The following is a 16,520-nucleotide window of genomic DNA, read 5'->3' as shown; positions in this document are numbered from 1 at the left end:
AAAAACAATGAAAAGGAAAGCGTAAATGAGTCCCAATTCCCAACATGTTTAGGTTTTCCTTTTTCATTGTTTTTATTTTTAATTATTTTGACAAAGATAATAAAATAATGGATATTTTTTGTCTAACGGAGCAAAAATGTTTGGATGAAAGGCACATTATCTGGGACATGTGTCACACAGCTATTACGTGCTCACTCATTATGCTTACCTAACATGCCTACTACATCCGGACCCCGCAAAATGCATAGATTTTGGAACCGTTTCGCAGTCATGCTAGTTTCAGGGTATAGAGATTTATTCTCCTCAAATCAATTCAATAAACTAGCTTTAGTGGAATTGGTCTTAGAAATCAAATTTGTTTTCAAATGAATCCAAAATATTTTTGAAAATGTAAAGATTTGAATTCATTGTTATAAAGGCCATTATTTCACTTGACCATTGAATTATTTAAATGATTTGATTATTTATTTTCATTTAATATTTGAATATATATAATAAGTAATGTAAAAAGTAATACTTTCAAATTTTTAAATTATAATGATAAGTTATATATTAATATATAATGAAAGTCTACATGTTAAATTACTCAATTTAATCAATAAAGATAATATAAGTCAAATTATATTTATTGAAAATCAAGTTTTGAAATAACGTGTTTCATTTTTTACAAGGAATGAGTAAAGAAGAGTAGGTTCGACAAGTAGACCCTAGAACCACCAAGGCCGAACCAACCTTCACAAGATAGGTTATGGTTCCAAAAAACCTTGAACCAATCTCTACAGGATAAATTTCAAGTTCTGTCATGAAACTGAACCGAACCAAACCATGCTCACCCCTAATCTAATCTACTACTAGGTTAGGGTCCCTAATATATCTTATTGTGGATAGGTGGCTATAGGCTCCAATCTTCTCACCAAGTCCTAAATCAGTAGTAAATCCAACAAACATTTGTTGTTACTTCAATTTTTTTATCTCTCTCTTTTTTTTCTAAAGAAATTCAACATTTTAGAATCGTTTTGTTCAAAACCTAAATGGATGAATGGTGAATTAAATAAAACAAAAAAGGGAAAAGGGAAAAACTAAAATAGATTTGAACTTAAAAAAGTACAAAAACTAGGAAAAAAGTAAGGCAAAAGATTGTCTCATATTTAATAAGGGTGCAACTCAGGTTGGCCCGAATTGCACAATTTGGGCTCAGGCCTTCAAGTCAGGCCCATTCAAATTTTGGAAAAAAAAAATCCGCACCTGAACCCATCCCAGTTGCATCTCTAATAAACTTTTCATAAGCAAAAGCTATCAATAGAAAGGCTATTGGGTATCCACAAAGTCATTTTAATGGTTGTAAAGAGGTCAAATATAAAGAGGATCTAGGGGATATAAGCAGAATTTTTTTACAAAGATTTTAATTCACATTTCCTTATTTTAAATGGATTTACAACACTATCATATCAGACCACTTAGATACAGATATAGATACACTTAGGAAATACATGGGTACAAACGAAAAAACATGGAAATGCTTGGATATGTTGGGAAATGCATATAAATTTCATAAATATATTAGTAACATTATATTTTAGGTTAAAATAGTCAACATTAATGTATAACTACATAGGAAATCTATATTTTAATGGTATTTGTGAATAAATATATTACAATTAATATAGCAGGATGCATAGAAATCATACAATTTTATTAATAATGTATCAATCTAGAGTCCTAGAACATATTATATAAATTTTTACAAATTAATACAAGCACAAAGCTATTATTTATTTTCTACCAAAGCTTATGTCACAAAACACATGCAATTATTATATGTAATTATTATATCAAATCTTTTTTATTTTTCTATTTTTAGTTTTTAACATTAAGAAAAAAAACTAAAAATTAATTCTCATATGTTTGGTAAACAATATTTTTATTTTAGTAAACAATAAAAATGTTATTACAAAATGTAATTAAAATATCAATTAATAATTTACAAAAAAATATATCCTTAACTTAAAATATCTCAAATATACTAAAACTTCTAAAATACATATCATATAGAAATTTATAATTTTTAATTGTTTGATATAAAAGTGGATTAGTGGATTTGACAAATTCAATTTACATTACATTCTCAAGTATTTTGTAAACAATATTTTTATTAAATAATAAATATATATTTATTTAATGCAAATTAAAATATATTTTTATTTGTTAAGACTATATGTGGGGATTAAAATAGATAAAAGTTTATTTTATTTAACTTATTATCATAAGATAATTGTTGTCTCAATGGCTTACCGATGTGTATGTCTTATGCGTCGAGTGATTTGAACATCACGCCAGTTGCACTTTTTTAAACTAAACATGTGAAAGTATGAAACACGAATCACATGGTTATGAGACAAATCAAGCATGTATTGCTCCGTATCAAATAGTTAGTATAAAAGAAGAGAAACAATGAAGAACAAGTAAAGCTGAACTCACCACCATGATTTGATGAAGAGTCATGCTCTCCAGGAAAGCTGCTGGTGTGACTACTGGCTTCCTTCCTAATACCGAGGAGCATCACACCCCAGGCAAGCTGCTCGGCCACCACCTTCGTCTCAAGGGTGTCTTCCATCCGAACCGACCATTGAGGCAAGTATACACCGACCGAGCCCTCAGTCAATGTGTGTTCTAGAGCGTTCCCCCTCTACGACAAGGACCGCCCGAGCTGGGTCGTGGCTTCCATGGAGTCAACCACCATGACTTCCTTTGTCGACCTCGGCCTCTTCCCCAAGCAACGCGCTAGCCACTTGCGCCTTCCTTGCATCCATGACCTTCATATGCTGAGCTCTCTCCTCAAGGTTATCCATGTCTAAGTCTGCACAATTCACCACAAAGTTAGACAAGATCACTAAAAAAAAGAAAGACCATGTAGCCCACGGACTGGACTGGGATTGGTCTGCCGAAGGGCACATCAGCCCAGTCGAGGTCAGCAATCGGTATGCTATGTACTCCTCGATGTGCACTCACACTATCCTCCTCACAACAACTATCTCCTCTTTTGATAGCTTGGTCTAGGAAGGACCCTTATCCTTAGTCCTTAAAATAGACAGGGCGAGGGAGAATGGTCTATCACCTCGACACTTAACAAAAAAAAACCCTCTTTCTAGTGCTTAATGGAAGAGGGAACCTCAACAAGCACCTTGGTGTTCAGCTTGGCCGACAAGTAGTAGTACCCCTGCCTGTGCTTCTTCAAGTGGAGAAAGTATCTAGACATTGACGGGGTGATCTCAATATTCTTCAAAGTATAGTAACAGAGCAGCTCGACCAAGTACGGAAGCAAGTTTGGCATCAACTAAATAGGCAGGAGTCGATACCACCTCAGGACTGCCACTACCCCAGGATCTAAAGGGAACCTAAGGTTGGCTATCAAACTATGGACATACACACAAATCTCCCTGAATCGTACCAAAGTGGCCCTCTCTCCGATCCCAGGACACCTCAGTTCATACTCATTGGGAATGCGATAAACTTCCCGGATCTGAACCAGGTCAGCCAGAGAAAGGCTACACAGAGTTGAGGCAAACCGCTCCCCAAATCTCTCCTCAAGGGTTTGCTCTTTAGACTCCACATCGGCCTTGGCCGCCTTGTCGGCACATATCTCTTGGACCTCAGCATCGCCCTCGTCATAGACCTCGGCCACATTAGCATTGGTCACCTCGCATTGGGGATTACCCTCACTCTCATCCCCTGAAGTATACCAGTGAAAAGGAAAGATAGGGAAGATGTGGTGAAAGACATCTTACTAAAGAAAAAAAGTTCAGGACACCTGAGATATCAAGCAAGGGACGTTAGCCAAACTCCAAGGCACAAACTCTTCTCAAATGACATTGTGAAATGGCTCGCCTACCCCTCTTTTTATAAAGGCAGCCAACAGTTCAGATCAAACCAAATCAACGATGTCGATTCGACGCCGCACTTCGCATGCGCGTGACCTCGGGAAGTCGAAATGACGTACCTACCAACCCATAACGAAAACAACTTGGGTGTTGAACTATTCGGTCTGCCCAGCAAACCGGTCTTACCGGGGCCAACCAACTCAAAAAAAATTAAAGTTCCTCAGTCGCAGACCGCAAAACTCTTCCACATCCAGCTGCGACCGAGTACTACACTCCTCGACTTCAGAACTGGGGGAGTGGTGTTCGAGTAATGGTTGAGCTGGCCAGGGATGTCACGTGGCGATCTCCGTGGTCGCCCCCCTCTCAGGCCACATCAAAGCCATGCCTAATGGAAGAGCACGACTAAGAAGAAGTGTCATGCATGGACAAGGAAGCGGACTCCGCCAAGGAAGAGGAAACCTCCAAAAGACTTTGGAGGGCACCCTCATCTCGATAACCTTGGAAGCCCTATCCATCTGGGGCACGGATACCCAACTAAAAATAGGTATTCCCTGGTCGAGGCAAGGGACCTTTGGAAGAACACTCTTGGAATATCTCTCTACACTATCTCTTCGGCCCATACTAGCATTATTTCAACCTACACTATCTCCTGGTTGCAGATCTCAATGTGTGGCTTCGTCCTTCCACCTTGGCCTCGTCTAGTTAGTAGGATTATCTGATTGTGTCCTCGGTTTGGAACAACTCGGATTAGACAACATCAATTGGTAGAGAGTAGTTGATTTGGGTTTTGACTATTCTATTGTCTTCTACAATCATGACAGGTAACTAGATATATCACACAATTGCAAAGTATGGTTGACGAACCTTTTCTTAGGGGCCGTTTGGCAAGCCTTTTGTGAATGATCTTTTGAAAGCTCTGACAATCAAAAGACGTAGTGAGCTTTTGCATCAAGATCTTGAGATTCTTGACAGCCTGAAAACCATTTGGTTAAGGCATGTCTTTTTGCACATCTTTCTGTATGAAGACAAATTGAAAAAAAAAATCGAAAAAGCTCCATTTAGAGATTCTCAAAAATAGCCCAAAACGGATTTTGCGCATCTTTTTGATGCAATGTCTTTTGGCGGTCAGATCTCCCATGAACCAAACGGAGAAAGACCACAATGGAATTTGTCGAGCTTCTATATAGCCGACAAACCACACAGAAAGACATGCCATTTAATGCAATGATTTAGCCGATTGGCTTTCAAAATCTAAATGCCTTTTCATCTTTTTGTCCTATTATCTATAATACGTATACTTATACACATGCATATGCATGGCATGTGATTATTCCCTTACATATCACTAATTTTACTTTGATTTTTTCATGATTTGTAAGTAAATGGCTATTAAATTGGGAGTGGGTAGGGATTGCAACAGAGTGGGTTTGGGGAGGGTTTTGTAAATTCTTGACCCTACCATTTCCCTAAACTCCCAATCTGTACCTGCCCCAAAACCCATAGCGGGTTAGATTTTGAGAATCTAAATCCTATTCGCACATGAAAACACAAAACCCTCCCTGACCCTACCCTATCCTCCCCACATTCAAAGGTAGGGCGGGTTGGATTTTGATCCCATATCTAATTTGCTTTTATTTCTTGTCATATATAAGTAATTAATAAGTAAAATAACACAAATAAACAACAAAATTTCCAATTATTTGATTAAGACATGTAGAAAACATATGAACTATCAATTATCTTTTACATCAAATTCAAAATGTTATTAAATTCAACACTTGATACATAAAATTTATATGCTTTCCAACAATATATAGGCCATAAAAGATCGGGTTTAGTCTAATACTATATCCTATTCATACCTATATAAATTGTAAAATCCTACAACCCATACTCACCCCAAAACTACCCACCCATCAAATAGGGTAGGGGCCGGGTTATGTAGAAATTGTCATCCTTAGAGTACCTTCTATAATATCTCTCTGAATTGGATCAGCTGGAGTTAGATTTTACCATAGACAGAAATGCATATAATTTGGCCCCGATTTCATTAATTTATGGGTCAAGGCAGGAATCAAAGATAAGGCCTTGAATCAAAGACAAGGTATCTTACACCTGTAGTTGTTTAAAAAGAATATTAAACTAGAAAATTTAATTTTCATTCTTCTAGGTGGTAATAATTAAGTGCAAGATCTATCTAATCATCTAGTAGTCTTGGGCGCATTATTGCCCACTTTAATTTGAGGCAATGTCTTTCTCGCCTGCTGGGTCCCATTTTCTTCTTAAAAAAGAAAGAAAAAAAAAGATTCCAATTTTCCCTTCTTGTGTTGGTCACTTGGTCTTCTTCTTGATTTATGTCCTTTCAAGTTTGGAGGAGCACATCCAAAAACCAAGTACCCATTGTTGACGAATTCCTTGTATCCATTCTCCTGGTCTGGACTCTGGACCACTGGCCCACTGGGCCTCCATCACCAAATTCTGGTTCACTTTTATCTCTCCACCTTTACAAGGTCCCAACCAGGCAACCACCACAAAAACTATTTAATCATCTGCTTATTGGTCAAATCTAAGGCAGCTGTCCCATTACCACCACCAATTTCCTGCTTGAAATTGTTGTTCTATTTGCACCTTCTTTTTCTGCTTTCTGCAAAACCAAATCCCCTAGGAGGGCCAAATTGAGAGCAACTGTCATTCTCAATTCCCGCTTCTTGCCATCAACATTATATTGTCACTGTCTTGAAATTAGATAAATGACACCCTCACCGATTTTGTCACAATATATATCCATCCTCAAATGTTTCTTTTCTCTCTTACTGGGTTTTTGCTGCATGGAACTATGGATGGAAATTGAGCATTTAAACGTTTTGAGTCAGTTTGAAAAGAGTACAAATATAAATATGTACAGTATAAATACATAAATTTACAAAAACTTGGTTTTTGCCTCAAGGAAGCGTGGTAGCTTCCATATTCAGAGAAAGCAGGAAGCTTTGTCACTGAACAATGGGATTCTTAGGCCAGGGCCTGTTGCCCTGTTTACAGAAAACAACAAAGGGTTAAAGGGAAATAAAATGGATAGAAAGGGGCTTATGGTTGTATATCTTCTTAGCAACTGTTCATCATCATGTGATTACCTATTAATCTTTTCGTGGGGTGGGGCCGGTGGGCAATGGGTACCCCAGTATTGGCCAGTACCCGACATACCCTTCCCCATTAGCAGGGCCTGGGTCCACAAACTGTAGACTTAAGAACAAAATGGGCTCAACTTTATTTAGTCCATTTATTAAGACCTGATAAGAATCATGTCCATTACCAAACCTGGTTAACAGGGAGAACCAAACCCATATAAACATGAATCTAAAAATTCACAAGAGAAAGGGAAATAAATCAGTCATTCTCCTTTTATCTCAAATTATGTGCATGTAATAATGTTCTATTTTAATGTTTCTCAGTAAGATTTTACCAGTTTCTATAGAGTTTTGGATTTGCACTTCACAGAACGCTCCTCACAGCAATTATGAGTTAGGGGAATTGAGATATATTCCTCACAAAGCGTTCTTCACATAGGCCTTACAACTACATCCCACCGTGTTTCGAATGTATGAAATTTATTTATGTGTCAGTCAAAAATCAATCGTGGTCTCGATGTACAGGGTTGGGTTGGCCCGGATATAAAAAGGGCATGGTCCGAATTATTGGACCAGTCAACAGACCTATTCCTCAATCATAGTGCCCTTTTTATTTGTTAGGGTCTTGACTCAGACTAATAAACAAAATCACCATTGATGGGTGATGTCCTCAAAATTTTTTTTTAGGGAATGCATAGATACAGTAATTGTTGTGGACACTTTGAAAATTGCATACATTTTTTGTACTCGTTAGGAAAGGATGCATCAATGAAATTGTCTATATTTTTTTGGGAAAATTTAGCAATTTTACTAATGATTTAGCATTTCCAAAATTTAGGATTTTATTGTTCTTGTTTACTTTTCATTAATTACCGAAAAGAATTTCTCACCTCAAAGGAGCTGTGATAAATTTCTGGATTTTACAAAGTTTTCCTGAGTTATGCTTCTTAGTTCTTACTTCTCAAGTTAATAATATGGGCTTCCTACTAATAGACCCAGCCCCTGTTTGGGGTGCTTATTTTTAAGCATTGGAAAAAAGTGTTTATTTTAGGCCTTGACAACACCAATAAGTCCATTTTGAATAAGATCAAAATTTTAACATTTTTCAAGCACTTTTTGAAAAAGCACTTAATGTGTTTTTGGCTCGTCTTGGTCCATTACGTAATTTCAAAATACCTATACTAGAAGCATTTTTTGTTCACCAAACACTAATAAGTGTTTAATAGGATACACACATATCCTATAAGCATTTATTTATCCAATAAGCAATTAAGCACTCCCAAATAGAAGACCGCTAATTTATGCTTTTTAGTTTCCCTTTTAGGCCCCATTTGCTTTTTGGTAAGTTATTTACTTAGATAAGTGCATTTAATCATGTTTTTTTATTTTCTATATAAATAAGGCAATGACTGTTTTAGCCATAAAATTTTATTATTAAAAGGATATTTTTATCCCATTTAAGTGTTGACACCTTCCCCCGAGGTGGGAAAGTTATTTATCCACGTAGAAAATAGCAAGTTAAGTGATACTCAAGAAAATAATTTTTTTCCACTTCCCACATAAATCTAAAAAAAGAACATAAGTTTATTGTTCAGTGACAATAGAGGAAGAGACAATTATCCTTTCATTTTCTCTCACACATACACGAGTATTCTTTAATGTGAAAAGAAAAGATTTTCTGAAGAACCAATTAATTTAGCAAATCCATTTCTTTCAATATAGCAATTGTAGTTCCACAAAATTCTACCTTCAATTTTGCATTGAAAAGTAAAAGGCAAAAAAATAAAAAAAAAGAAAGGAAAAAGAATAGAAAAGCACTTCATACCTGTTTCCACCTCTTGGAGTATTCAGCTTTACCATCATTTTGTAAATGACATTGCTGCCTCTTCAAGGGGAAGCTTTTTGGATCTGAAAGTATTTTTAATAAAATTGAGTAAATCATTTTTAATAAGGGTATATATATAAAATAAATCATCAATATGTTACATATCATTAATAAACTGAGCTAACAATAATTTTGATATTGTATATCAGAATAATAAATTAAATTTAAAATAACTTTCATGAGAGGTAAGTCTAGCATTTAAATCAATTTTGTTAATACATTAATAGCACAGAAATACAAGCATGTATATTTATTACATTCAAATCATGATAAAAAATAGTCAATAATAACAAATGATTTGAATTCTCATTATTTAACTATGTTGAAACAGGATTTATGTAGCCGACCCCACAGCTGGAATAAGGCTTATATGATAATGATTTAGATATAATCGATTGGGATCAGATAAGGATGGAATCATAATAATGCATTCCATGGAATTATTTATTTTTCTTCTATTCATTTAACTGTAAATTATTAGTAATTATAGCAATTGAATAGAAATTAGATCAATTATTGTAAATTACTAGAAATTATCAATGAATTATTAAAAATGAATTTTCCTTCTCTTTATTTACTGTCGATAAATTATTATTTGTTATGAATTATTGCTTTTTTCTTTTATTTAATTTATACTAATTAATAAAAATTATCAGTATATAATATTGTCAATTTTTTCTTTGTTGTTTTAGTACTCTCACTTAACAAAGCCCGTGCATTGCACGGGTCCCCACTTGTTACATAATACACAATGAAGGAGTATTAAAGGGGTGGGGATAGAGCAAGGTATAAGTGGGCTCTACTGACCTTATCACAGATTGGTGATGTTTGGCATTGATGGCATTTTTCAAAACAACAGTGTCACATTGGAGCCACATGGGATAAAGAAAAATGGGTGATTTTTAATCTGTTTGGTTGGTCGATTTTTGCTATTTTGGAGAAATCGGTAGAAAAATGATTCCTGAAATCAGCCCATCTTGAGGGATCACTATTTTTGGTTATTTCCTGATTTTTAGGCGATTCCCATTTTTAAAGAATGACATGACATCCGCCATTGCTCAATGAAAAGGATGATTCCAAGAAAAAATAGTCACCCTTAAGAATAAGTACCAAACGAATTACTTAAATGATACTAAACAACAAATTTTGGTGATTTTTCATCAATTTCAAGTTTTCTTTCTATTCTTAAACATTTTGTTTTCTGTTGGGGGAGGGAAAGAAAAATGGATTGAGGTTGGCCACATTCACATCTCCACATGCAGTTGTCTTTAGGAGGTATATATACTTAATAGTCTTATATAGTTCCTTCTTCCAGTTGCAGGGAACAAGGATGAGGAGAAATAATTGTTGAGTCTCAAAATTTTCAAATTATACTCGTTTCCCTTCCACGGTGAAAACCTATGTTTTCCTCCCAAATTTGCAAACAACCAAAGACATCGCTTTAAATCAGAATATGAATCACAAGTACGTTTTATTAATAGTCTTTTCAAGTTCTCTACTGCATATGCTCTCATTCATTGATCCTTCCACCTTCTGCCTGGCAACCGGCAAGTTTCTTCACTGAAACCCTGTTTCGAATCTAAAAGTTTTTATCACGACCTGGTTTTTCCTCCGATCGATCCAACGTTGAAATGATAAAAAAAAAAAAAGAGCTGATTTCAAGGAGAGAGCTTGTTGCATTGGGCATCTACCCAGCCACCCAGGAGAAGAAGAAAAAAATGAAGTTGGATTATATTATTGAAGGTGCATGCATGCACTTGGCAAATCGCGGAAGATCTTAATTTGGATTGCTTAAAAAGAGAGTTAACTGACTAATAAGTAATAACATATGTTGCTTGAAAGTTGTAAGTTGTTGATCTTGGCCATGGAGTAATTAGGCACCCAATAAAACAATGGACCTGGTCATTCCCATTACTGGTCCTTAGTCCTGTTTCGATTTTCGAAAATTGAAATTGAGGCTTGAGGGAGAGAAGGAGAGAGAGTGAATGCATGTGACGTTAAAAGGCAAAGCAAAATGGCATCATGGGATGGGACTCTCACATTCCCCAATAAGTCATCGATCGCAACAGCCATCCCAATGCTTTTGAGCTTTGAGCTTTGGCTTGCATCATATTCATTCATGTGTCACTCATGCAATGCAATGTGTATGTGAGGTCGCTTCACTCTCTCACAGTCTCACCTATCACAACATCCCATTTTCACATGTCTCTACTGTACCGATCGACCCGGACCGGCCCGGCCGTAATCATTAATCCGGATCAACGAAGAAGAAAGCGACATAGGACAGCAACGCTGAACACATGAAATTCTTTTGTATGCTCGAAAAAGTTAAAATAGTACCAAAATATCCATTGCGTGGCCCTGGCCCAAGCCCCAATGAATCGCTGAACTGAAACCACACCCATTGTTATGGCCATGAGTTTGTTTGGTGGAACCGTCGACTCGGACGCCACGCCACCCACTCCTCCACTCCTCTGCTTCTCTATACGCGACCGAGACCCATCAACACTCAACAGCCATGTGGAATTGTGTGTGGACCGGCACCGTTCACCAACACTTCTGCACAAACACCTTCTAGACCCTCCAGGCTTCAACTCCATGGCCCCATACAACCCTCTTCTCTGGCAGCTTGGCAGGTCATCATCATGTTGTTTCTGACTTTCTGGGTTGGAAATATGAAATGGAACTCTTGTTGACAAACATATTACTGTCAGATTTGCAAAGCGCGCCCATCATACCGAGGACGAGGAGCAATTTGTTTGTAATCTCTGCGCCTCTCTCCCAATTCACGCTCCTTCGTTCAACATCCCATTTCCGAAATCATATCTTAGCCAATTGATAACACAACATTCTTTGAAATTTCTTTAAAGTAAACTCACACAAGCTAAGTGCCTTCTGGTAGCCCTGTTACCATGTTGTGGACTGCACAAAAGAGGTAGGATTTAGAGTTTATAATCGAAGCCTCTGCTAATAATGTGAGGCATTTATAAGAGGGAGGGGGGAATACAACTAGATGAACGTCGAGAAACATGTAACGCCGGCGACTTGGGGTTGGCCATTATCAAATATTCTCAGCCCTCTCAGGCAACCACAGCGCTGGACTCCGGTCCTGGGTCTTGATAAATGGTTCAGAAAGTGGACTGGTATCTCTTTTATTTCTCTTCATCTTTTTCTGTCAAAAGTCACTCAGATATTTATAAAAAGAATTGAAACAAAAGCACTTCAACCTGCCTGCCATGGGATGATTGGAGCTGCAGAGCATATAAAAGAAGAAAAAACCGGCATTCAAGCACTTGGCTCACTCTGCGTTGAAGAGGAGCTCAAATACAACTATAACTATGTAGAGTGCAAAACCTTGTATTTTATATGTATTTACACTGTACAAATATTTGTATTTGTACTCCTTCCCTTTCAAACGGAGCCGAAAGATTTCAAATTTCAAGTAATGAAGGGCAGTTACCAGCATTAAATTCCCGACTAGAAACATATCTCCTGAATTTCAAGTTCAAAACCCACCTCGGGAAGAACACAAAAATTCCGAATCACAACAATAAATCCATATCATTCGTGAAAACAGGAGATGAGCCCCGGTTCATTGCATCTGGATTAAACATTTTACATGCCTGCCCCAAATTCCGCAAAGTCTTTAACTCACCAATTAAATTTCATTGTTAATGCTTTTATGCCTCCTCTCTCTGGGTCACTAATCCTTGATCATTGATCTGCACATATCCATTTGATTCTAACCAATTAGATCCAAAGGAAAAAAAAGTCGTTAAACAATTAAATACAGATGTCCGGATGTACTTAAAAAATTGGTCACCAGTTTCCCCTCCGACGGCCGGAATTGGACTGGTTTCCGGCTAGAACTACACATCCATGATTTTCGAGTCTACCGAGAACAAAAGAAAGAAGAGAATTACTTTTTCACGAGACCACAATTTCTAAGTTTCATAAAAAATATACAAAAATCAATCTTTTCCCCGGTTCCCGGAAGCATTTTCCATTATTTTTTCTTTTATCTAAATATTCGTTTATATACATCTTAGTCGCCTCTCAACAAAGAAAACATCATCCCTTCTTTTTATTTTTTCATTTTTTTTGTCAAGTTTTTGGAAACCTTGAGAGCTAAAAATAAAAAATAAAAAAAAAAGAGCTACAAAGCCGAAACGGAGGAGTACTCGCCATAGACATCAGGAATTCCAGAAGCAGCCCAAAGCCGCTCGTTGAACGCCTCCTGCATATCGTCAGGTATAAATGGAGTCCTACATAGGGGGCAGGTCTTCTGATCATGATCCATCCAGCGGTCCAAACAGTTCCGATGGAAAATGTGTCGGCAGTTGGTCAGCCGTCTGATTTCTTCGTTCCCCTCGAACTCGTAAAGGCAAACGGCGCAGCTGTCCGGCGTCTCCCCGTCGGTGGAAACCAAGTCTTGGAACTTGACGACAGGTAGGATTTCTCGGATAAGAATGGCCGAGACGGAATGGAATTCAGGGACATGGGTGGGACGGTCCGGCCAAACAATGTCGGATTCGAGGAAATCCCCCAGACCGAGAAAGCGAAAAAACCAGGAGATAAACTTTCTGATGAAGCCCAGAAAAGACAGCGTGTGAATAAGAAGTTTTGGAAGGAAAAGCTCGGTATAACCTATCGGAAAGCCCATGGCAAACAAGAGAATGAAAAGAGAGAGAGAGAGAGAGAGAGAGAGGAGGCTAAGAACTAGAAGCTTGCTTTCGTCTTTGGCTGTGTAGGTAGGTGTTGGTGTTGGGTCTCCCTTTCTGAATATTTAACTACGAACAGATACAGCTCATTATCTGGACAAAATCTGACAAGCTTCAGGACTCAGGAGAGAGAGATGAATTTGGGTGGCGAGGAGCTGCGGAGTTTATAAAGGAGAGGGACTTCTGAAATGTCCCTAATCTTTTTAAAGAATGACGGCGAAGGGACGTTGAAACTTCTCTTAAAACCCAACCACAAGTCAACAAGTAAGCAGGCAGTATGGTTATGGACTGAAAAATACTACTTGATACAGTCCTTTTAGACATTAGACTTGCTGAAATCGATTTATACGTGTTAATTAATTGATTAACAATCCACCCAAAAAATTAATTAACAATTAAATGAGGTGAATTAGAAGAGCGATGATGTTTGGATCGGAGTCCTCTACCGTCGGCAATTGATGGAGTTGCCGGTGCCAGGTGGCAAGTGGTCCTTAAAACGTGTCAATTGGAAGGGTTGGAAGCTTGAAAAGTACTGCCCAATGCACATTTAACACTTGTGAAAATTCTAGACGGATGGAAGTGGAACCCTCTCCTGAGTCCTGATATTAACGGGAAAAGAAGGCAACAAAAAGGAGAAAATAAATATTTATTATTGGGCTTCAAATGGCATTTCTTTGTCCAAATTTGAACTCCAATTGTCCACCCAATGACTCAAGTCCAATCAGTTATAATATATTTTGTAATAAAACAAAGCATACATGCTTTAATCTAGCAACAATTTGACAGAAAAAAAAATAATTAATAATAAGATTCTTGATAGAGCATAATTGTGCATGGGAGATATTTGTAAGGTAGACAAAAATTATGATGCATTTTACAAAAAAAAAAAAAAAAGCTACATGTTACAATGACATTTTTAACATTATTAAAGTCATTAATAATAAATATATCTTTTAAAATGTGAACTAATTAATCATTTTACTTTTTTTCACCTTTATTTATACTTTTTCAAGGGACAAACTTTTCCCCACCATAAATTAAAAGGTTGAAAATGGGATCAAGAAGGTATTAAACAAAATAAATATTTGAGACAGAAATTGCATTTACAATATATATATATATATATATATATATATATATATATATATAACTGCAAAATACATATTATTAACATCTTAATTCAATCCCTTTGGTTTAAAAACATCCTTTAGCTTCCTGATCAAAGGGGTTGTGGTTGTAAGTTATTTTAGTTAAACTTAAACCCAAGGGGTGGAACAAGTGAATATCCAGGCTCTATTATATTTTGTTTTAAAACATATAAAATGTTAGTTCGTTTTATTACAAAATATGGTATCTACTCTTAGTCTGATTAATAGATTTTTTTTGCTACTGTAGTCTGATTAATAATTTATTAATGGTGTTCAATGTCCTAAATCAATTGCAGTCTGATCGGAACAATGGATAAGATTCAGTTCCAATGTAAATATTAACATATCAAATCTCGATCTAGGAAAACCTGATTCAATACAGTATGTTTGCAACCCTGATTTATTACTCCTATGTTCTAGCAACATCTAAACTTTCATTAGCAAAAAATAGCTATCTTGTACTTTCACATTACAACTCTCTACTTTAATTGTTAGCATCTTGAACTTTAAATTTTATGAACAATGTTGCCCTCTCCTTTATTGTATCTCCAAAACTCAAGTTTTAAACTTTTTTTCCATCTTCTTTAATTTCTTTTTTTTTTAATTTATTAAAGTTCCGTTTGAAAGGAGTACAAATACAAATATATACAGTATAAATATATATAAAATTCAAGATTTTACACTCTACATACTTGTATTTATAGAACATCCGTCAATATTGCTTCTAACCAGCAATAACTAAGTGAATGCTGACAGCACGAACAGAGTGTTAGAATAGTACAGGGTAGCCGCCCTCTATGGCTGTATCACAAATGAAAGTTTTGCGACCTTAAGTGCCACTACCCCCCAAGTATAGCTTTGTATTTTACCCCTATAAGGATATAAATAATATGTGGGCATATAGCACCGGTGTAAATCAAGGTTCAAAGTATTATTATGTATCGACCTGTATCGGTCAATACATATCATTTTGGGACCCTTCCGATTTGCCCCTACAGTGGGTCTATTGAGGGTCTAACCGGTCCAAGGGATGGAAAGGTCTTAGACCGGTTCCCCTGAACCAGTTTTGAAAAAAAAATTAAAAAAAAAGTATCAAAATGCCCGATATGCCTCTATCGGCATATCGATATTTTGAACCTTGGTGTAAATGCATCTGAGTGCAAACATGTAAATTTTGGTACTCTTTGTTTCTAAGTTTTACTTTGTTTTGTTTGTTTATAATAAGTAAAATAGAAAGTAAACTGATCTGGTTTCCACTTTATATGGATGAAAATGGTGGTAGAAAGTAAATTGATATAATCACCACTTTACATGGGAAATAATTAGGGTAGAAAGAAGGTGATGCAAATTTTGTATGAATTTTTAGGATGCAAAATATGCACTGTTAATGACTGCAAATTTAGCATCAAGTAAGAGATCATAGTTGCAAACAAAGAGATGTCAAAACTGAACCAGAAACAAAATGTTTATCCTATTCAAACTTCAAATATCTTATTTTGCTCTTTCAAGGGCCAAAATTAAAGAGAATAAAAATAATTAAGCTCAAGGACAAAACAAAACTATTATATAGAAAAGATGGCCCATGGGTCAAGGAAATGATTCTTGGGAGGAATAGGACCTCTTGCCTCTCCCTTTATTGTTGTGCCCTGTTGTATGTATGATAGTGGGGTCATGGTGTTTTCACCATTAAGGAATTAAAGTGGCTGAATTATATTTGTATCCTTTGTCTTATAACCCTATTTCCTAAACCCTGGCTCTGTAAA

General features: G+C 36.3%; 1 protein-coding gene across 9 annotated transcripts; it reads right to left on the bottom strand.

Annotated features, from left to right (window-relative positions):
• Positions 1-10,773: 10,773 nt before the first annotated feature.
• LOC104596002 (brassinosteroid-responsive RING protein 1) lies at positions 10,774-13,762 on the bottom strand. 9 transcript variants are annotated; one of them, XR_016080757.1, is made up of 4 exons: positions 13,074-13,762; positions 12,696-12,780; positions 11,896-12,610; positions 10,774-11,810 (listed from the first exon to the last, which is right to left on the bottom strand). XR_016080757.1 is itself a non-coding variant. In XM_010256968.3 (2 exons), exons 1-2 carry the CDS (start codon positions 13,549-13,551, stop codon positions 12,603-12,605), a joined length of 486 nt encoding a protein of 161 aa, XP_010255270.1. In that variant the 5' UTR covers positions 13,552-13,762; the 3' UTR covers positions 10,774-12,602. The 9 variants fall into 9 exon arrangements, 2 of the variants coding, with proteins under 2 accessions (XP_010255270.1, XP_088751673.1); XR_016080756.1 differs by having other exon boundaries at positions 10,774-12,060; positions 12,544-12,610; XR_016080758.1 differs by having other exon boundaries at positions 12,544-12,610.
• Between the last annotated feature and the right edge of the window lie 2,758 nt (positions 13,763-16,520).

Source organism: Nelumbo nucifera, chromosome 1 (assembly GCF_055504915.1).
Source record: "Nelumbo nucifera cultivar China Antique chromosome 1, China Antique-T2T, whole genome shotgun sequence".
Lineage (NCBI taxonomy): Eukaryota > Viridiplantae > Streptophyta > Magnoliopsida > Proteales > Nelumbonaceae > Nelumbo > Nelumbo nucifera.
The sequence above is the reverse complement of the archived record's forward strand: the minus strand, read 5'-3'. Positions and strand labels throughout refer to the sequence as shown.

What these genes read in the sequence shown, in the direction of transcription:
- LOC104596002 (XM_088895547.1), bottom strand. Translation starts at nt 13,551, where the DNA reads ATGGGCTTTCCGATAGGTTATACCGAGCTTTTCCTTCCAAAACTTCTT. An exon ending in TGGAATTCCTGATGTCTATG is followed by an intron (nt 12,781 to 13,073) that starts GCGAGTACTCCT and finishes TGTTCTCGGTAG; the next exon opens with ACTCGAAAATCATGGATGTG.